At 33.6% G+C, this 23,208-nt stretch overlaps 1 protein-coding gene and 1 long non-coding RNA gene across 3 annotated transcripts in view; one reads left to right on the top strand and one right to left on the bottom strand.

Annotated features, from left to right (window-relative positions):
* Window positions 1-23,208, bottom strand: part of LOC408556 (eukaryotic translation initiation factor 5B) — a 32,514-nt gene that overhangs the window by 1,024 nt on the left and 8,282 nt on the right. For both annotated transcript variants that reach the window (XM_006559401.3, XM_016916987.2), the window contains 4 exons: window positions 20,117-20,193; window positions 19,693-19,900; window positions 19,240-19,335; window positions 3,041-3,202 (listed from right to left, as the gene is read on the bottom strand). In XM_006559401.3, the coding sequence (XP_006559464.1) occupies window positions 3,041-3,202; window positions 19,240-19,335; window positions 19,693-19,900; window positions 20,117-20,193 (543 nt within the window). The remainder of the gene's footprint in view (window positions 1-3,040; window positions 3,203-19,239; window positions 19,336-19,692; window positions 19,901-20,116; window positions 20,194-23,208) is intronic.
* On the top strand, window positions 7,920-15,608 carry LOC102655915. Its single transcript, XR_001705911.2, has 4 exons — window positions 7,920-8,428; window positions 8,849-9,010; window positions 9,523-9,906; window positions 14,514-15,608. It is a non-coding gene; the product is annotated as an uncharacterized LOC102655915 (long non-coding RNA).

The following is a 23,208-nucleotide window of genomic DNA, read 5'->3' as shown; positions in this document are numbered from 1 at the left end:
CTCACCCGTCCATTCCGGCTTTTTACCTCTCTTTCGCACGCGCGCACGCACACCGCGCAGCTCTCTTCCACCGTAGAATTCTTTCCCTCTCTTTCTCGTTCCCATTCATGCCTCATAGCTTCGTCTTCGTTCCCCGTTCTCTCCCATACGCCTCGCACCCTTTGTAACTAACCGTGCAACGTTGCACGAACGGGCAAAGGGTCCTCCTTCTTCTCGTGAAACCTTTGCGCACGTTTTACGTTTTTATTGGCCGACGACACGATCGACCACGTTCACGTTCGATATCTCGCGACACGTAAGTCGTGTATCTATGCGACTACGAGTGAAAAAAAAAAATTTCGAGTGATTTTCCCTTTTTTTTCGTAATAAACTTTAATTCTCAATTCGATTATATTATCGATCATCGGTAATCATTTTTTAGAACGAAAGAATTTCATACGTACGTTTCGTTTTCGAAATTTTAATGGACAAATGTTTAACCGATGATTATATACTTAATAACTTTTTAGATTGGACAGATATTTTTATATTACGTAAACGTTTCCTAAATAAAAAAAAAAAAAAAAAAGAAATGAAGATTCGTAAAGATTTCAAATATAACCTCTTACAAATTTTAATTAAAACGGCCATTAAAAAAACAAATTAAATGAATTATACGATATAAATTAATCCCGATCACATTTTCATACATCATTTATAAAAGATATATATTTATCGTCACATTTGTCCATTAAATTTCGTAATCGAGATGGTAGCGAATATAACCTCAAAAAATTCAGAGCATAGAATTCGAGAGCGACACGAAGGGAAGGAAAGCGTGGAAGGTCGAATTCATAAAATTGTCGCCCGACAAATCATCGTGGGAACAAGGTGATTCCGGGGAATCGATTCTACGAAGCAAACGGTAACGACGACTTCCGCTCGCCTTGGGAGCACACAAAGATGCCGAAGCCAGACCATGCTGTGCACGTATAGTGCTCGCGCAGCCGTTGAATGCGCGTGCGCGGCCGGAAAGTTCGTATAGAGATAGAGGAAACGAAATTGATGCTATTAAACGCGGGAATTTTTACGATTACCCGACGATTAAACTTTCTCGGAAAGAAATTTAAAAGGCTGCGGGAAAAAATCCTTTTTTTTTTCTTCTTCTTCTCCATTAATTGTAATATATTTTCCTATTAAAAAAAAAATAATAATAATTATATAATTATATATTAAAAATTACACGATAAACCTCTAAATCTTCGTCGAATACGAAGTTTAATTATTATTCTCTATTTTATTCGCGAGAAAAATAAAAAGATGGGAAAAAAGTTGAAAAATTATATATTAACGCAAACACTCCCCCGTAATAATTTCTTCGTTCATCTTTCTGCGATACTTATTTAATTTATTTATAATTACTTACGCGATATCGATTTATTTATTAATATTCGAGCAGAGAGAAACGCGACCGTTCTGCTCGGCGTCCGGAAAGCGACTTCGTTAAATCAATATTACGGATATCAACATAACCGATTCGCCTTTCCCCGTTTGCCGCGGTTCGTAACCGTATGTAAAAGTAAATATTGAAAATATTATTTCACGAAACAGTATAATTCGTTCATTTTACTTTTAAAAGAATATTATTATCGAAAATTTTTAACGCGTATACATTAAAAAAAGAAAAAGCTTCATCGAAATAAAAATGATCTTCTAAAAAAAAAAAAAAATAAATTTACGCATCCTAAATACGTATATCGAATGGAATATACGTCAAGTACGATTAAACCGAGGCCGATCTATGGGAGGCGCGTGGTCGAGCACGATTATATATCCGCTTCCATTAAAGTACGAGGCGATCGATCGATTCGGTGCCGATATCCGAACCGGAAGGCGGAAAAGAAAGAAGGCGAGAGGCGAGGGGAAGAAGGAAGAAAAAGAAGGATGGGAAGTTCTGCGAAGGCCGGAAGTCGATGGTGGACGCCTGATCGCTGCCGGATGTGCATCTTCCTTTTTCGACCAAAGTCTTGCATACTAATAAGGATCGTTTCCGTCTCGCTCGTCTCTGATTTCGATGAAAATTGCAAAGCTGTACGGAATCGGCCGACACCAGGGGAAAAAAAAATATATATATATATGTATAGTCTAGGGAATTTCATCAACGGTCGGGACCACCTGTCGATCGAATTCTTTCGAAGCAGCTGCTTCTCGAAAGCCTCGTAATCGGTCCTTCTTTCCTCGCGAGCAGTGATGGAATCGAGTATACGAATGAACGTACGATTTTTCGTTGGAAGAATTTTGTAACTATGTGAAAGAACTAGACGAAAATGGTAAGTCAGGTTAGATAACCTAAACCAAGTATAAAATTCTTATTATTCAAAAAAATATTAAAAAATCAAGTTACTGAATAATGAAATAGAGATATTGAAACGAAAAAATCGACCAGAATTTCAAGTAAGTGTATCTTATTAGAAATTTGATTCATCGAATCAATTTTCGTAAAATCGTAAAATCGTAACTTTCTGATTTTTATAATTCGATTATAATCTTATTTTAATACTTCTAAGTAGTTATTAGTAGTCTGTTTCTCAAATTTAATTTAGATTTATATAAGTATGTGTTAAATTTGATCCCGTCATTACTCACGCCTAACCTCAAAAGTGAATTCTCGTGCTTTCGCATTATTCCATACGACGTGTACAATTTAATCGTACGATGATTGATTATTTCAAAGTATCATCGAAATTTGCTAATTTAGTTTGAAAGAAAGAATCAAAAATTAACCTTTCTTTCTTCTTCTTGAATTAAGAAAAAGAGTTAGAAATAGTTTGTTCGATCATTTTCGTAATGGTTATCGTATTAAGATTATACGTTTCAAATGCGAAAATGATGTAAAAGTGAACACGTTTTAATATGAATGACGGATGAGAAATAAAGTTCTTCGAATTGAGCAATTGTCTATAATATTCGTGACGGTATCTCATGTAAATCGTTGATTCAACAGTCGTTGATTCACGTCGTCTCAATTTGGTCGATGAATTAAAAAACGTGAAAAGCTTACCTTGCTTACGACGAAATCCTTTTCATCGAAATGACGACCGAACATTTTAGGCGCTTCCCCAGGTATCGGCTCGATTTTCACGCACACTTCCTGACCTTTTCGCGCGGATTCCACAGGTTTGTGATTATATTCTATGCTCGTGACCACGCCCAAATCCACGAACTGTAAAATAAAATACAACACAAAGATTTAGAATTAGATACAAATATTTGTAATCATTCTATAATTGGAGAGTTTAAAAGCCAATCGGTACAAGTCATATTCTCTGAAAATGATTTAACAATTTTTCTTTATTGTTTTAACTTTCACTTGACAAATCAATCGATTATATTTCAGAAACGAGTCAGGGTTCAGAATTTACTATTAACTCGATAAAAATTTCGCGTCGAGCATTAAGAAAAAACAATTACGAAATTCGATAAAAGTATTGAAAAGTTATTGAAAAGATTACATTAAAGGAACAAATAATTTATTGTCGCAAAAATTTAAATTAATAAACAAATAAGAAACGAACTAGTTATAACAAATTATATATTAAACATATGCATCAATAGAATATTTCAATTGTAACAATCTTAACCTAACTTTTCGGCGAGGAAGATGATATCAACAGTGCAACGAGATGTTGTAATTCATATCCGTGTAATAAAATCCAAGTTATTTAACTTTCAACGAATTGTTTATCGAATTCACCAAAATATCTTTCAAAAATTTGCAGAATTTTCGATTTGCGATAGAAAGCGCGAAGCATACTATGACAAGGTGAGAAGATTTCGAAAGGTTAGAATTTTTCACGCGCAGCTCTCCATACGCAGGCTGTTTCGCAGCTTGTACCGGCGCTATCGTCGTGTCTTTTTTCCATCCTCGATCGGCGTGTGTCTCTTTGCGTGGGTATAGCTCCGCCTATGCATTCCTTTCTGCGACCGGAAGTCGAGAGAAAACCGAGTACCTGAGCATTGCGCGTCGTCAGGGCCGACTCGGACGTAGGTACGGTTTTCGTCGTGAATACCAGCGAGGATCGGTGTGGACCGAGTAGGTAGATACGCGGATACGTAGGTTGTTGGATACTGTGGGACGTTGTACACGCAGTGATCTACAAGTTTTGATTAAGCTTCGTTTTGGGGTATCATCTTTTTTCTAAACTTTCTTTTTGCATTTTCCGATAATACTCAATACAGATAAAACGATGATTTTGAATCTGGGAATAGATTCGTTCAAAGTTATCTATCCTAACCTAACCTAATTGGTACAACCTATTTAAGATGTAATAAAAGATGAATCTTTTGTTAATGTCAAATCAACGACAAAAGTAACATTATAAATATTCACATAATTGATCTTGAATTTCATCATTGTAAAAATAATCTTTTTTTCTTATTTGATTGTTTGCAAGATGCATTAAATAAGATGTTTGCAAGATGCATTAAATAATCTTATTTAATATAATCTCGCATAAATCTAATCTAATATAATTTATACGTTAAACTAAATATTGAATATTGAATATGAAATTTTAATCTTTAAATCAATGGATTTTTAAATTCGAAATCAATATATTTTATCCCTATTCATCGAGTATTGAAAAATATAAAATAAACTTTAAAAAAAAAAGTAATACCTTAACACGAAGTGGAAGTAGTGGAAGTTTAGATCAAGTTTTTTCGTGAAACTTTAACATCAGAAAATCTTACATGGAAGAAAATATATTTCCGAAAAATATATATATATATATATATATATATATATATATATATACACACGTATGTGGACATTGTTGAAACAAAACTAACCACCAGAGTGCACTAGTTTCGTTACGTGAAAAATAAAAGTGCACAGGTTACGGAAGAAAAGATTTTTATTTTGAATTACTTTTCTTATAAAATTGTCTTCATTCAAGTTACTTAGTGTTTATTTTTCCTATATATACAAATATATTTATATTACGTTCGTTATAAAAGTGTTGTTTAACTGTGTTATTTTTTTTTTTTACATTACGATCTTCTAACCTCAACAATGAATATTCAAGAAGAAGATTCAAGACGATTCAAGGGGAAATATATATGTATGAAATAATAAAATTATTATATTCGGATTTAAGAACACCGTATAGAATGGTATATAGTGGTAAGAAAGCTCGAGCATGTCGTTTAGAATCGCGTTATTGCCGTAACACACCTGCAGCTGCAAGAGCGCCAAGTGGGCGATAAACCCGGACGCAAGTTTGCTTGGGGACACGCGCAGATTGCCGCTTATCCTTTTCAAAGAATTGCCTATAATTACGACTAATTAATGATTACCTCCTCCTAAGAGTTTTAATCTATTCAAAAGCCTTCCTCGATGAAACATTGTAACATGCTTATTACATAAAAGATGTTATTGGAGAAATTTTATCGTAAAACAATATCTGGTAAGATAATTACTTACTCTCTTAATATAAATAATGATAAAAATAATAAGGACCAAAGAGATTTTTTTAAAAGTCTCAAAAAAAAATAATCTTTTTGACATAGAAAAAAAACATGGAGGAGCAAAGGGATGAGACTGAAGCGAGGTCGAAAGAAGCAGAAGCAAGCATGGTATCAATCGATGGACAATGACCGGTCGTGTATTTCGAAACCCACGCCACGAAAGAGCAATATGCCCACACACACGCTTATAGTCGGCTCGAATCGAACCACGAGGTCTCTCGTTTCTTTATCCCTATAACGCGCTCTATCTCTCTCTCTCTCTCTCTCTCTTTTCTCCCATATTCTTCTCCGTTCCTCCGTTCCTGGTTACTTTTATGGTGTTGTACGATCGTCCGATTTTCGACACTCTTCGCGTCCTGCCGCACACATTACCATATACAGGATATATATATATATACAAATATGGTGCATCTTTAAAGAATTGATTTTAGACATTGAAACAAAAAAAATTGATATACTGTAATAATAATAGTATTGATTGAGATTTATTTTTCAAATTATAAGCAAGAATTTTATAAACGGAATATAATGATAATATTTAGTTATTGCTATATGTATATTTTCTTTTTACTATAGTGTTGTTAAATTCTTTTATACAATAAAACAATTTTCTTTGTAATTAGTAAAACAAATTTAACACAACTTTTATTAAAAGCAAATGTATAAATATATCACATATGTATATAATTATAATGATATAATTGTAACTTTAATGGACTCTTGGTATAAATGTTAATATATGCGAGATATGCTCTCCATTTTTCTCTCGATCCTGTTCATTTTTCATGCAAAAGTTCGAGTTTTTCTCTCGATCCCCTTTTATTTTGTCGCGATGCAAGAATAGCATTTTAATTTGACCAGCGCCATCATCTTGGAGCTCCGTTAGCAATGCGACTGGAAGTAAACAGGTTTGGTCAATTGTTTTTTCAAGTTGGACTGGGAAATTGCCAAGCGTCTCGCGTATCGGGCAGAAGTGGAGGAAGATGGGAGGAACACGTTTGGCGAGGATTCGCAATGTCTTCCTCGTCTTCGCGTGGGTTACCACGGATTCTTTTTCTTCTTTAAAGCGTTTCAGACTCTCTCGGGACACGTGGGAAGCCAGTCATGGGAAAACAAGAATTTTATAAAAATCAATTTATTTTCTTCTTCCAGGTCGGAATGGAACTTTGAATAGAAGAGATTTCACTCACAGTTAACGATATTATATATATTTAGTAGTTTTTTTATTATACAAATCTCTTCTCTTTTCCTAACCTTTATCATCTTATTCTTTCAAAGTAATGATCGAGGCAATAATTTTAACTTACAACATTTACATTTATAAAATATAAATATAATTATATTATTATGTATAATCTAATCTAATATAATAATTATATTTACATTTTTTAATATTGTATATTATTGTAATTTTCACAATAATTAGTTGCAAAATACTTAAACTAACTTTTAATATCATTTATTATAAAGAATCAATTCTCAAATTTCCTGATTATTCCATTTAATTGTAAAATCTAATTTAAATTAATCAATTTATAATTTTTAATTTTACAATATTGTTAAATCCCAAAATTTATTGAGAAGAAAATTGAATAATATAAATAATTTTAATAAATAATTAATGAGAGATGCATTTCTTTAACATTGTAAATAATAATATTTTAAAAGCATAGCGTTCTTTCTTTCTCTCTCTCTCTCTCTCCCTCCATCTATTCGTACTTTTCTTATGTTATCTTCGTCTCATTTGTTATCTTTATGCCGGTCGTGTATCGTGGAACGACGCACGAGATATATTCGGTACCGGTAACGAACTGTGCCACTGATTAATACGTTTGTCGCTTGATCTATCCGGTGATTAGCGTCACTCTTCCGGTCCGGAAATGACCGCTCGATGGCGTTGGGGCATACATACGTCGATTTCGAAATATATTTTCCTGTCGTAATAATTAACTTTTTACGAGATCGAAATTACCACGAAACGAATAACTTTTCTACCACATCAAATTTCCCAATCGAATCCCTGTTTATTTAATTTTTTTGAATATATTTGACGAATTAGATATTTCTTATTTCTAACTTGTCAATCGAAATGAAGTAATATATTTAAACTTGCATTTGTTTATTTTAACATTATCTCTGTAATTTTGTCCATTTCATTGATTTGTTTTGAAATTAAAATTTATTTCACAAGTTTAGCATATTTTTCGCAATGAAATCATAATTTATACTATTGCATCAATGTTCTTGTGCGCTATAAGTATAAAAGCGAGACTACACCTGGCTATGGCTAAACAATGCCAAGTATCATTACATTTCCTCAAATTCTTTTCGAAACGTACTTTTCGAAACTATTACTAAATTATTTATATTCTATCGTTGCTCTTTCTTTAATTTATTAATTTATTTATTTTATTTCGTAATATTTGATATATATTTTAATATCTGAAATCGTTTTAACATTATATCATCTATTCTGTACAAATAAATTAATCGTGTAATAACAATATACGAAATTATTTTTGTTTTCGTTCTACAATGCTAGTGTTTTTAGGTGCGCGCGCAACTTGATTCTCTTATTTACAATTGGTCAAGAAATGTGCCGCCGACAACGGTCCTAGTTCCTTGGACATACCGATTCGAAAGCCGGTCATTCTCAATGAATCTAAGTTTAGTAAAGTGATCAACCGGGGCCAACCTGTATTCGAAGAACGTGTATCACGGGCCAAATATGCACGTCACAATATAAAACAGATACAGAAACGTAAACCGACGATGTGCGCATGCGCCACGCGTGCGAAGGAAACTAGGAGAATTTATGTCGGAACCAAGCGTGAATCTAACGATAATTATCAACGATTCTTCTTTCGGTACATCGTTCTCGAATGGATAAATGATTAAGAGGAGATAATCGAGGTTAATCGTGAGTGCTAGACAAACGAGTTATATATATATATACATATGTGTATATATCTCTATAGGTGTGATTGATTTGATCGATTACAGTGTAAAAAAACTTGTCGAGCTATACGAGTTTTATTAAACACGAGAGTTGTTTCGAAACTCTCTATTACGATAATTTTTACTTTTTTTTTTTTGTTTCTTTCTTTTTTCTCACGATTTTTTATTCAACTATCATTTTCCATTTCAATGAAAATGTGGTACAAGATAAAAATAAAAGAGGTTATGTTTATATCTAGAGTATAATTAGAAAACTTTTACAAGTTTTTTTTATTTATTATACGTTTAAAAACTTTTAAATATCGAATTCGGAATAATTCTACTATAAATTTATTTCTATAAATAAAAATTTCATCGCAAATGTCTTGTTTTTTTTTTTTAGGTTATGATCTTCTTTTGTACACGATTAACTATACAATTATACAGATCATATCGTATACATTGCATTTGAAAATTCATTTTACAATTCAATAAAATACAACGATTTATATTTGATATTGAATATCCAAAGTAAAAATATTTTTGGAATTATTTTCATATTAATGTAAGTAAAAATATTTATTTGATTTTACAAATATATAATACATATATTTCGATTATGTACGTCTTTTAATATAAACGATATAATTGAAATAGATATTTTCTTCGCTCTACACGTGTAAAATATTTGAATATTATTTTGATGAAATTTTATTATCCGCTAAGCAATTACGATTATATCTTAAAATTCGTGTTTACATGTCGCGGAGTGAGTGATTAATATTTATCTAAGTTCATACGATAATCAAAAAATAAAATAAAAATATACTTTTCTTACTTATTTTCCTTGTTAGATAATGATCAAAAAAAAATACGATACTTAAAATAATTAAATTTGGAAACGCGAATTGAAATATTATTTCAATTTTCAATTCCAACAAAATTATTTCCAATTTTTGAGCGACAAATCAAAATTTAAAAATTTGAGAACAAATATCATACTGTATAAACGTTTACATTATATAATTGAAATGGATGTATAAAAGAAAAAAGCATATTTTAAATTTCAATTTTCAGGAGTTTCCTTCCTTCCACGGAAGACGGATTTCCGTGAAAGATAATAGAACGATAATAGAAAAGGAAAGAGAACGGAGGAAAAGCGGAGCGAAAACGAGACGAAAGGAGAATGGGTGTTGGCATCATACTCGGGGAGCAGACGCGGCGCAGCGAGTGAACGCGTGAGACGGGAACCGGAAGTCTATTTTCGTGTCCCGCACCGATTTAGAAAGCTTTATAGTTTGTACGAGCCTGAACGGCTACAGCCAACGCATCGTTGATGTGGCTCGTTGCTTTGAGTGCATGCACAAATTGAGATTTGTGCGGCATTCTCTTTCTCTCTCTCTCTCTCTCTTCTATGCACATCCAACTATTTACAAACATCAGCCCATTAAAGAGAAAATGGTAAAATAATCACAGACACGTGTCACGATTTAATTACCAATAATATCTTTAACAATATCAATATTATTTTGCTTTGTCTAATTGCAATTGTAAAAACTTGATAAATATAAGTCTCGTATTTCTTTTTTTTTTTTTTTGATTTCTAGAACGATTAACCTTTCAAAAATCGTTCTATTTTTGATCTTGTAATATTAGAAGCAGAGAATCGTTCTCTATTCTCATAGAACGTTCGATGAGCGATAAAAAATTATCTTAAATTGGATCCACGCGTTATCGCGCTCGTCACGGTTCCCTCGCCGCGAAATAGATATCTCTACGAACATGGACAATATATATATATATATATATATATATATATATATATATTTCAATGAACGCCTTGTCAATCAGTCAGCGTAGATCGGCCACGTGCACGATACACCTTTGATCTATCGGCTGCTTTAATGAGCAGTCGGACGGATGAGCCGATGAATGAAATCCCCCACTACCATACATCGATGTCCTTCCTTCATTCGCGCCGTTCAATGAACAACCGCCGTTTCTGAAAACCTTGACGGCTCTACTCCCCGGTGTTTCGTATATATTCGATAATACAGTGCCGGCCAGAAAAATTTATGCGCACGTACGTAAAATATTTTAAATTTCACTTCAAAGCTGATAAATAGAATTTTTGTAAAATTCTTAGAATCGTATATAAAATTCGAAACAGAAAATCGAACAAAGATTAACTTGTTAAATTTATATAAAATTTTTTTTTTAAAGTTTGATTTAATACGGTGAAAATTCCCCAAACAAATGGGGAAGCAACGAGAGAGAGAGAGGCGCGAGACATTTAAATTCGATACACGGAGAAGGAATCCGGACATTGAAAACGATACGATAAGCATTCTTTTCTTAGCCCATGGACTGGGAAGGAGGAGAGAGTTCCGTAGAGTTTCGTCAACCACGGGCGATTATCGTCGTCCAGTATTCGTCGTTAGCAAAATTAATCGCGAGCCCGGGTAAAATGATCTACTCGACATTGGAAACTCGACATCCGGCCAGACACGTATCTCTCTCGGCCGTATACTCGCGCTCTCTCTCTCTAGGCCGCCTTTCCTCCAACCTCTTTATCTCTCTTCCTCTCGCTTCTCTCTTTCCCAAGTTATTTCTTCTCTCTTTTTTTTTTTCCCTCCGTTCGCTACGATAGCAACGTTAACCAGCTGCCTACTTAGAGAAACAAGACAGAAAGAGGGAGAGGGGATGGAATGGAGGGAGAGGGGATGGAGCGAGGCGACAAGGAGGGAACGATAGAGACGGAGTGGGGATAGAGACGGAGAGAGAGAGAGGCGGAATACTCGCGTACTAACGCATCGATGCCACTTACTCACCAACCACATCCCGTCTTTCGGCCTTCCGGCTTGTCTGTAACTTTCGTGGAAACGCCTCTGGCTTCCTTCCGGTCGTTTATCACTCGGTAGACGCTCTAAACGTAGATACACGCTGTCCCACGTATGTTCATTTCATCCCCACCACGCTCGTTTCTAAGCTGTCTCATCACCCCCTCCCTTCGCACCAATTATTCTCTCTCTCTCTCTCTCTCTCTCTCTCTTCGTTCCTCTTTTAAGATGGCGGTATCTCCTACATTTACGCGCCCTTCTTCTCCGCATTTTAACCTTTCCTCTAATATTAGGTCGCACGATTTCCTCTTTTTTTTCGCGCGTTCTATCGCGTCTACAGAAGGTTATTCGAATGCCATACTTCGAAGAAGGTAGGCGCAGTTGCACGGTTCACATTATAATCGTACAATCGTATCAAATTTAAATTTCTCGCGCGAGTATATAACAAAATCAAATAGATATCAAATCGATACGTTGATTGAGATACGAAAAAAAAAAAAAAAATGTAAGATAAAAATTGATATTTTTTTTTTTATCTCTTATATCTATAAGATCAATTTTCACACGCATTGAAAATATAAATAAATGAGACGATAAATAAAAGGTGATAAACGCATTAACATAATAACGTTCTCGCTTTTCGAAAAAAGAAAATATTTTACGAAACGGAAAAAAAATTTCGTCCAATGCTTCATTCATCTTTTTCCCCTCCCGTGAAAAAGAGAATTTTACATTGGAACGGCTCTCGGCATTATCTCGCTCGATAATGAAATCACGTTTCATATTCTATTTATTCACCGTTCATATTCGCGTGCTCGTTAATTAGCTTCCCTCTCGCGGTCCCGCTCGGCTAATCCGCTCCGACGTGTTAATTTTCCACTCGCAATCAACAAATTAACAAATATATTCTGGTTAGCCTGGCGGTAACCAACAACCGGCGGAGGGGAGGAGGGAGGGGGAGGGGAGGAGGGAGGGGGGGAGAGGAACATTACGAGGCCGGCCTTCCGCCGGAAGGGAACTCACACACCACGGAGTTTCTAGTTCCTGTCACTCCGTGGCGGGATATTATTCGTGGCGCGGCTCGAAAATCTTCCTCGCGTTTCCTTGATATAATTATCGTTGAACGTCGAACCCCGACGGAAGTCGCGTTTAAATTCGTAATGCCGTTCCGCTAATTATGCTCCAATGCCGTAATCCCATTAAAATAAATATCCAGCGTTGCAACGTTGTCAAATTTCACGATCTTTGGTCTTTTTTTTTTTTTCGAAAAATTTGAATTTTTCTCCACGAAAATTATATTAAGAAAAATTAAGAAAAATTAATAAAAATTCTAAAAATTCTTCAGCTTTGCTTTTCTTTCTTTCTTTCTTTTTTTTTTTCGAAAAATTTGAATTTTTTCCACGAAAATTACATTAAGAAAAGATTATACTGGAGTGTTAGGGTTAGGATTTCCAAGCTTCATTTATAGAATACATTTATTTGTGTATTAAAAATTCTAAAAATTCTTCAGCTTTGCTTTTCTTTCTTTCTTTCTTTTTTTCTTTTTTTCGAAAAATTTGAATTTTTTCAAAAGAGGATTACATTAAGAAAAGATTATATTGGAGAATGGAGTTAGGGTTAGGGTTTCCATTTCCTTCATTTATAGAAATTTATTTGTGTATTAAAAATTCTAAAAATTCTTCAGCTTTGCTTTTTTTTCTTTCTTTTTTTTTTTTTTGAAAAATTTGAATTTTTTTCCACGAAAATTATATTAAGAAAAGATTATATTGGAGAGTAGAGTGTTAGGGTTAGGGTTTCCAAACTTCATTTATAGAATATATTTATTTATGTATTAAAAATTCTAAAAATTCTTCAGCTTTGCTTTTCTTTCTTTCTTTTTTTTTTTTTTTTTTTGAAAAATTTGAATTTTTTTCCACGAAAATTATATTAAGAAAAGATTATATTGGAGAGTAGAATTTTCCAATTTCGTTTGTAGAATACATTTATTTGTGTATTAAAAATTCTAAAAATTCTTCAGCTTTGCTTTTCTTTCTTTCTTTTTTTTTTCGAAAAATTTGAATTTTTTTCCACGAAAATTATATTAAGAAAAATTATATTGGAGAGTAGAATGTTAGGGTTAGGGTTTCCAAACTTCATTTATAGAATATATTTATTTGTGTATTAAAAATTCTAAAAATTCTTCAGCTTTGCTTTTCTTTCTTTCTTTTTTTTTTTTTTTTTTTTGAAAAATTTGAATTTTTTTCCACGAAAATTATATTAAGAAAAGATTATATTGGAGAGTAGAATTTTCCAATTTCGTTTGTAGAATACATTTATTTGTGTATTAAAAATTCTAAAAATTCTTCAGCTTTGCTTTTCTTTCTTTCTTTTTTTTTTCGAAAAATTTGAATTTTTTTCCACGAAAATTATATTAAGAAAAATTATATTGGAGAGTAGAATGTTAGGGTTAGGGTTTCCAAACTTCATTTATAGAATATATTTATTTGTGTATTAAAAATTCTAAAAATTCTTCAGCTTTGCTTTTCTTTCTTTTTTTTTTCGAAAAATTTGAATTTTTTTCCACGAAAATTATATTAAGAAAAGATTATATTGGAGAGTAGAGTTTTCCAATTTCGTTTATAAAATACATCAAAAATTCTAAAAATTCTTCAGCTTTGCTTTTCTTTTTTTTTTTTTTCGAAAAATTTGAATTTCTTCAAAAGAGGCTTACATTAAGAAAAATTATATTGGAGTGTAAAGTGTTAAGGTTTTCCAATTTCATTTATAGAATACATTTATTTGTATATCAAAAATTCTAAAAATTGTTCAGCTTTGCTTTTCTTTCTTTTTTTTTTTTTTTTTCGAAAAATTTGAATTTTTTCAAAAGAGGATTACATTAAGAAAAGTTATATTGGAGAGTAAAATGTTAAAATTTTCCAATTTCGTTTATAGAAAACATTTATTTGTATTTTTATTTGTGCATTAAAAATTCTAAAAATTCTTCAGCTTTGCGTAAAACAAATTATCAAAATCCTCGAAAAAAAAGTTTTTTAACCGTCGACGCGATAAATTTGAGGAATATTCAAAAATGTACTACTTTCGAATTCATAAATAAATATAGATAATGAGATCGAAAATGGTAGATAAAAATCTTTTTTACGAAATATTTCAATGAAGCACGAAGTAAGATAGCGTGTTGTCGAATGTGCTGCGATACGATAAAAGAGCTCCTTCCTCGTCTTTTTACAGACCCTTCGGGGGCTAGACAGCCTTCTTTTTTCACCAGGCTACTCGTCTAGCGCTGTTCGAGTTTCCAGCTGTCGTGACACGACTTCGTGAAAGGGACTGAAGCATCGTCGACAAGGGGAGCGTGCTTTAACGAGGCACGATCGATCTACCCTAGCCCGTATCGGGTCTCTATTCACCCGTACGGGGAGGGGGGAAAATATGATTCCAGGTAGATAGAATACGGCGAGATAAGAGTGTCGTTTTGTCCTGCAATCGATATTATTAACCAAAAAAAAAAAAAAATTCATTTCGCTTTCATAGAACAAATATACATGAAATTTGTGCAACTCTACTTTACCGACAAATTATGAGATTTAAAATCGATCGCGTAATATTTAAAATCATATTCCAAAAAAGTTCTTCTTCTTTTTTTAAACTCAATAATTTGAATTTCTATGTAACAGATTTTCCCTCCTAATTTTTGGGAAAAGATTCAAAAAATATTCTCCATTTTTTTTTTTCTCTGACAATAAAACGAGAAGAAGAGCGGAAAAGCGCAAAGGAGGAAAAGTGTGGCGAGCGCCAGGTTCGGGTCATCGAGCAGGAATACAGGGATAAGGCGAAGAAAAGGAACGGCGGAACGGCAAGAAAACGGCAGGCTAAAAGAATCCGCCGGATTTCCGCTCGACGTTAAAGCGCCTATCGAGGCCGTTGCGCAACGCGCGTGCACGCCCGATAACGATGGAAATACCATCTACGCTGTTCGGACGGATTTTATCTACGGAAACCGATCAGATTTTCATCGATACATCATTTAATAACTCATTAAATTTCTAAAAAGAGATATCTCCTCTTTCCTTTCCTTCCTTCCCTTGGAAATTTTGGTATCTTAATTACTCGTCATTTCGGATAATAATAATAATAATAATTTGTCGGTCGATTAACGATAGAAATTTGTTTGACGAAATTTCCAAAGATATATATATAGGAAACGTATTCAATAAACCAAGTATTTTTACGATGTTTATTCAATCAAGCATCTTTTAAGGTAAATAATATAATGTTTTAACGATGGAAATGTGCGTAAATAAAATTTGCGGAGAAAATAAAAATATTGGAAGAAACTGTTTGGAAAAAATTGTGATTTGTTGATACGTTGATATTCGTTTAAATAATAATTAACAAAAGAATTTTATAAATAAAATATTATCGAATATTATTTCTGATTGAATAAAACTGAAAAAAAAAAAAAAAAAGAAACGAAAAAAAAACTTTTCGAATGATCGAATATAATCATCGAGAGCGATTCAAACGAGTTCAGAACGTGCGAATCCGCTCGAATTCGCGCTATGCTTGCGGAATCACGTAGAAGGCGTGTCGTTCTTTTTCTAAAGCGAGGCTCGCATCTTCCTTTCACGGCACGCTGCAGTCCATCGTGTTCTTCTCGTTCGCGAATACAGAGACAGAGACAGAGATCGATAGAGAGAGAGAGAGAGAGAGAGAGAGAGAGAGAGAGAGAGAGAGAGAGAGAGAGAGAGAGAGAGAGAGATTCGACACGGCGAGTTCAGAACTGACCTAAGCCAATGGCCACTCGTGATAGTCGACATCCGGTCCGGATCATCGTTCGTTAATAAAAAGTATAATAAAGACAAGCAGAGATACGGAACGAATCTGTTCCGCCTATCATTTTATGCATATTCGGTATCTGCTATGCCCGGTTATATAATCATACGTGAACGCCGAGATCGATTAGAACTCTGTTTTCTTGCTTTCGATGAAATGAATTTTTTTTTTACACGTTTATATATATATAGAAATGAAGGTGTGAACGAATTTGATCGAAGGACAAATGTAGAGGTTAGTTCAAAAATATTTAATTTAATCATTATGTTTACGTAATTACAGAATTCGAATTGATATTATAAAAATGAAATATAAAAATATAAAAGTTCATTTGAAAATAATCGAGTAAAGGTAATAGAATTTAAAGAAAGAAAATCTGGATAAATGGAATCTGTAAATTAGAATAGAAATAACTTCAAGTTGCTTGTCGCGAGATATCGAAAAAGAAACTTGTCGCGAGATATCGAAAAAGAAACTTGTCACCAGATGGACCTAATTGTCAATTCTCTGATCCCATGATAATTACCATGAGACAACATTGAGGAGATTTACAAATATTATTTGTTGAGTAATTAAATATCAATTGGATTCGTAGAAAAGTCGAAACGCAACGTGGAAAGAAAGGTTGGGAAACGAAAGAAGCGTGTACGATTTGAAGTGGAGGACGCGTGGGCCAACACAACGTGGTCGGAACTGCTTTCTACGCGCGGGCGAGAAACGCTCGTTGCGCACACAGGACGGGGGTTACAGCTTACTTGCCACGAATTTTACGCGTTTCTATCACCCACATACGCTTCGATATTATTGGATCGAATAATTTATACTCCCATTTGAATTCGAAATCTAGACCCATAGGAGCAATGTCCGGCCACTACCACTTCATCCATCGCCTCTTTCTATCTACCGTTCGGTTGATCGTTCTGCTACAACGATTTTCATTTTCAATCGATGTAGTACGGTTGATAAAATTTTTGCACAAAGAACATTTAGAAGAGAACGTGGGAATAGATTGAAATAAATGTGCAAAGTACATCTACTTAATTCTCGAAATATATATTGTTTTTTTGAGGTGTAAGTTTTTTGAGGTTAGGATATCAATTTAATATATTTACAATGATTCGTGTCCAAAATAAGTGTTAAATTTTTAAAAATAAGATAGTTAGATTACAAATAAGAAAAGAAATGTCTTTATTAATTGTGGATGTAAAAAAAATGATTCATCTTTCTCAAAATTACTATTCTTCTCTTCGTTACTCATTCTTAATTTTAGTAACTACAGTATTACTTACGAATCGATCAAAGCATCGGGATATTTAAGAATGGAAGTGTATGCCGATAAATTTCTCATCACTTGTTCGAAACGACAAGAATGATTAGTAACGGAATATTATCGAAGATAGAATGGTAAGGTAACTCAATTTGACACAATATATATCGATCGATAAAACATGTGTACACCGGTAAAACAGTCGGAGAATTGACACAACGGAGATACAGAGTACGTATCACAATTCACAATAGATTGGCGTTCAAATTTGACGAAATAATTGAATGTTGTTGTCAAGTCGAATAATTGAATGTTTCTCAAACGAGCGCAGGGAATACTTATGTCCAGATAAATCAACTCGATTCCTACGCAACGAAAATTCGAAACGATTCTTGCGCAAAGAACGCGGCCATTCTCGGAGGGGCGAAAACCGTTTGCCTAATAAATCATTTCGGTTGGCGAGCACGGTCACCAGAAGGCGTGGGTGTACTTCACGAGAATATACTTGGAATTTTTGTTCACGGAGAATTTTCAGGCTGCTAATGGCATTGCTACGCCTACGAATTCGAGGCTAGGCAACCTGTAGCGTTCACGTGCTACCGCGTAAGGCGAGGCAGCAAAAGAAACTGCCCACTAGTTCAACTCCTACGGGAAATGGAGAAGGAACTCGATCGTCGATGGGACCAGTTCGATAATTTCATCAAATTTTCCAAACGCTTGAAACATCCGCATCTCTCTACTTTATCTTTTAACTTTTTCATTACGATATCTAGCTAAAAAGTAGTTCTGTTTGATATACAGAATTTTTATTAATACGGAAACGCATGCATGTGAAAGTTTCTTTTCGTGCCTAGTGTTCTCTTAAAAAGAAATCGATATTTACAAGTGTCTACATTATCGGCGCAACGTACAGCAATTATTTAGCCGCCATATTGTTGTCGACTCATCTACTATAGCGACTCAGAAATCAAACAAGTTTATTTTCTTTTATGGCTTATTTTATATCGACTTAGTATGAAAATTTCTCAATAATTCAAAGATTTAGAAAGAAATTTCGAACGATTAACGCGGAAAATATCGCATAAATTGGAAGACGTTGACGTTAATCGTACCAATGAAAAAGAAAAAGTAACTGGAAGAAAAGTGGCTCGATCGATTCGACTGTTTGATCGAAATCCATCCATCTACCAACTGGATAAATGTATTTACCTCGAACAAGTTCACCTACGCGCAAACAAATCGATCGTTCGACGCAGAGAGCTCGATTCGCATGGCTCCTTAAGGATTCTGGCTCGAATTCACCGATAATCGTATTCAAAAGCGATGAGGAAAAGAGACGCAGCGTGTGACAGAACTTTTTAATTTAAATTAATTCTCGAGACTGTTTCACGTGATCTCGCTTCGCGCGACGGAACTTCCTTTTCCATTTGTATGCTCGATACATCGATATAGCATTTCTAATAATTTTTAATTCTAATTTCAGATTTTGTATAAACACATACATTTTTCTCGCTTGATATGAAACGAATGAATTCTAAATCGATCGTTATTTTTAGATTTCATCTGGAATTTAGAAATTAATTTATTATAACAAATAAAAAAAATTGAAAATATAAATAAATAGTCCAAGTCTTCCAAATCCTACGGTATATCATTATTAGAGAATTAAAATGTTTCACGATATTTTTTATTGGAATTGAAATTTTAGATATATTTTATTTTTCCAAGATATCAGAGATACTGCTCTTTCAATATATTTCATTTCTCTTGATTTTGTCAAGTGTGTAGTAAATTGTGATTGATTAGAAATTTAACATGCGTTAAATTTATGAAAAAAATAAAAAAAAAAGTACTCACATCTTTGCTGGGCACGCAAAGCGGTGTCCCTTCTTTCACGATCCCAGCTTCTACCATCACTCCCATTACGATGGGATCTCTTGAATTGAAGATGTACTAAAAAAAGAGGAGACGAATATCTTTGTTAAGAAAGGGAATATAAATATCATAGCAGAGAGTATAAATGAAACGTATAATATAAAAAAAATATATCTTGAAAAATACTTTTATTCACATTATCTGTATTAAATAGATCAACTTCTAACTTTCTCAATTTATGAATTAATATTTAAAAAAAGAATTTCACAACTTTCTCTAGTAGATATATCTTCTATATTTTCTAATTTTATTGATTTTAAATTATCTATCAAACATGTTATGAATGAAACAATTGCTTTCCTTTTCTTTTTGCAGTTACAAAGTATACAACTTGAAACAATATGATATTAGAATTCCATTATTTCCATTATTTACCTGTGGTAAAATACGAAGTTTGCAAGGAAACACAGCAATGTGCTTGTTTTCGTCACGTTTACGCTGCTTCAACTCCTCTCTGTACGCGGTAAACTTATCAAAGAGATGGTAAATAATATCCGCTTGGAAAATTTTAACTCCAAGCGAATCGGCCAATTCTTGAGCGTCTCTTTCAATCTTTACATCGAATGCGAGGATGGTGGCATATCTGTAAATTGATCAAATATTCAGTCAGATAAAAATCAAAAGATACTGTATACATTAGAGACGTGGAAAAATTAAAAAATTTCTTAATATATTTTCCTGGAAACATTGCTATTATTCTTCTTAACAAGAGTTTTAAAATTTATATCTTTTTTTTTTTTTTATAGAAACAAAAATATGCAAACAATAATCTTTTAAAAGAAACGATTGATCTACTCACTGACTGTCATGCTCCAACATGATGGACGCCTTCATGACATCTTTTTTAACAACGGGACCAATACGAATTCCAGCATACTGCAATAGAAAAAAAAAAAAAAAATTGTAATTTTAAAATTGGTTGAAGTCGGTAAAAAAATCCTTGAAACAAATTTCAACTCGTAAATGGCGGATCAATCTCGAGATAATTTTTATCATAATGCGTGTATCATCATTTGTTTCTAAAATTGTCGCTATGGAAAACTAGATGTACGAATATTGTTTTGATCCAGTGTAACAGTGTTGCGTTCGCGTGGGCCACGTTTAAACGGGAACTCTCGATTCAGTCGCAACGGAGTTCCGTACTTGGAAGGAAAACAAAATATTAAGGTAAGGCATAAACCACTGTCACCGTAACATAAATACGGTGGAACGCTATGCGAATGTGAGCGCGTGTGCGCATGCGTGCGCGTGTGTTCCGTTCGACCGCAAAAATAACTAGTGACGCATGCTGTCCGGATTCGGCTTCGCCGATGCGGCGAGACACGACGACACAACGTAGAAATAAACGCACCGATACAAACAAACCGTGTCCCGCGGGACGTGTCCACGATTGTCGTGGAGAGATCGAAACAAATCCTTTAAATTCTCCGATGGGTATAAATTAAATGAGAAATAAAATTTGATTTAGGTTAGGTTCATTCTTGATATATCAATATGTGTAATAAACATGCGAATTTCGTTTCGAGGGAGAATAATTTTCATAATTTCTCTTTTTTTTCTTTTTCTCGAGGTATTAATTAACGTGATGTTTGATTGCATTTATAATGATCTTGTTTCAACCAACGATATAATCGAAGCTTTCTAAAAAGTAAGCAGGATGAAATTGGAGAAAGAGTAAATATTTATCACACCCTGTGTATACACGTGTTACCATAAGACTTTCCTCTATTAAGATAGCGCAACTTTCGAAAGATAATGTACGACTAATTGCTGGTGGATAAAACGATAAAATAAAACGCGTAACAGTAGCTACATTTACGAGCTAATTTTCGAGTTCGGGCGAGCGAGCGACGGGTCGATAATCACTCATCGAAAGGAGGCGTGGAGGGGGGAAGAGAGAGAGGAAGAGGCGGAGGAAACAGGACGAGTAGAAGAAGATGATACGTTGCCGGGAATTTTGTGAAGATAAGACGGGTTTTTAAGACTTCCGGTGATGCGTGGTCGCATTCCGATATTAGGACGAGATACGGCCGCCGACTTTTTTTCTTTCTTTCTTTCTTTCTTTCTTTCTTTTCTTCTTCTTCTTCTTCTTTTCTTGGACCACCGAATAACCCATTAAGACGAGAGAGTTCTTTGACGTTGACGTAAATATCCGTACATTCCGGCGTGCGTACGTCATTGTTTTTCACTTTTATTGTAAATAAAGAACGCATCATCCGCATTCTTATGTAATTCCCCGTATATAACCTTAAAATATTGTTAATGTAATTTTTATTGGATTTTTTTTTTCTCTCTTTCTTAAATTATTAATCAACGAAATTTTGTTTTTCCTTTCTCTTTCTAGTTCAATAACGATGATTAGATCCGATTGTAAATATAATAACGCGGGATTATTATATATTCCTTTGAACGAAACAACCGACGAACGAACCGACGAACGGTAAGGGAAAAGGAAAGAGGAACGCGGACCAATTAGAAGGTACCATCGCTCGATAAACGAGCCTACCGAAATACCGGTAGCTAGTCATGTTTCATTGATGAATTGCGATACCATCCGGTGGAATGAAGCAAGAGGAGCGGAGTAAAATCGATCAATGTGTAAGAGAGAGAAAGAGAGGGAATAAGAAGAGTGTCGCTGATGAAGAATCCAATGTTAATGAGGTACGAGAAAATAAATAATTCGAAAAAGATTGTTGTTACTAAATGCGATCTTTTCGAAAGTTCTAATCAATATTTTACATATATTGATATATTATTCACCTGTTTAATAAAAGCATGAAATCTGCTCTATGAAGTAAAATTTAAATAACTGCAGTAATAATAAATTGTCTTTTAATTGAAGAATTGAACGAACGAATTAATGAAATAATAACTGTCCCTAAATTATAAATTTTTAAAATTCTAAAATTTAGTTATGGGACGACAAGACCCTATAGAATTTTATTTAATTTATAAATTAATGAATTTAAAAAGAAAAAGTATTTATTTATTGAATTTTTTTTTACCTAAATAATTTTTAAAATGTACACAATGGAAAAAGATTGGAGTATAAAGAAATAGGGAAACAAGCATCGGAATTCGGAAATCGGTTTTGGCAAGTAGGACCCCTGTTCGAACTGAACAGATGCTATCGAGAAAAAGAGGAAAATAGAAAAAAGAACAAAACAAAACAAAACAAAAAAAAAAAGGAAGAAAAGGCGGTGAATAAAAGGCAGAGGAACGAAGAAAGAGAAAGTGAGAGGGAAAGAGATAGAATTGACAGAGGAGAAAAGGCGGACGACAGATGTTGCCAACGAAAGAAAGCTAGTACAAACGAGAGGAAGTCGAGAGGAAGAGAGAGAGAGAGAGAGGGCAAAGAAGAAAGAAGGACGCTTCCGGCATTAAAAACCGGCTGACAGTGCACGGATCCTCTTCAGCCTCTTGTCACAACCGCGAAACGTTTGCCGAACAAGGAAACTCTAATTTATTAACCAACCACCCTTCGACGAAATGTAACGAAATCGAGGGAAGAAATTCAAACCGGGCGATTTAGAAACTGAAAATAAATATAATAATTTTTAATTAAATTTTAATTGCATAAAATCATGGATAATTCGAAAAAAACATGGCTTCAAAATCAACTCATCCTCGTTCATCAATTCCAAGAATTTTTAGACTTCAGACTTAATTTAATTTTAACGAGGTTATATATATACTTTTATAACCTTTCGTCGATAATTGCATTTAAAATAAAACTAAATATCTTTGAACTCGATTAAACTGCAAATCTCTCCTTTCTCGAGAAATTAATTAATTATCGTTCATAAGGTTAATATGAATTTATATTAAAAAAGAAAAAATATTTTACAGAGTTATATACAATTATTTTATGTTGTTTTAAATTATTTTAAA

This window comes from Apis mellifera, linkage group LG16 (genome assembly GCF_003254395.2).
Source record: "Apis mellifera strain DH4 linkage group LG16, Amel_HAv3.1, whole genome shotgun sequence".
In the NCBI taxonomy this organism is placed as follows: Eukaryota; Metazoa; Arthropoda; class Insecta; order Hymenoptera; family Apidae; genus Apis; species Apis mellifera.
The sequence above is the reverse complement of the archived record's forward strand: the minus strand, read 5'-3'. Positions and strand labels throughout refer to the sequence as shown.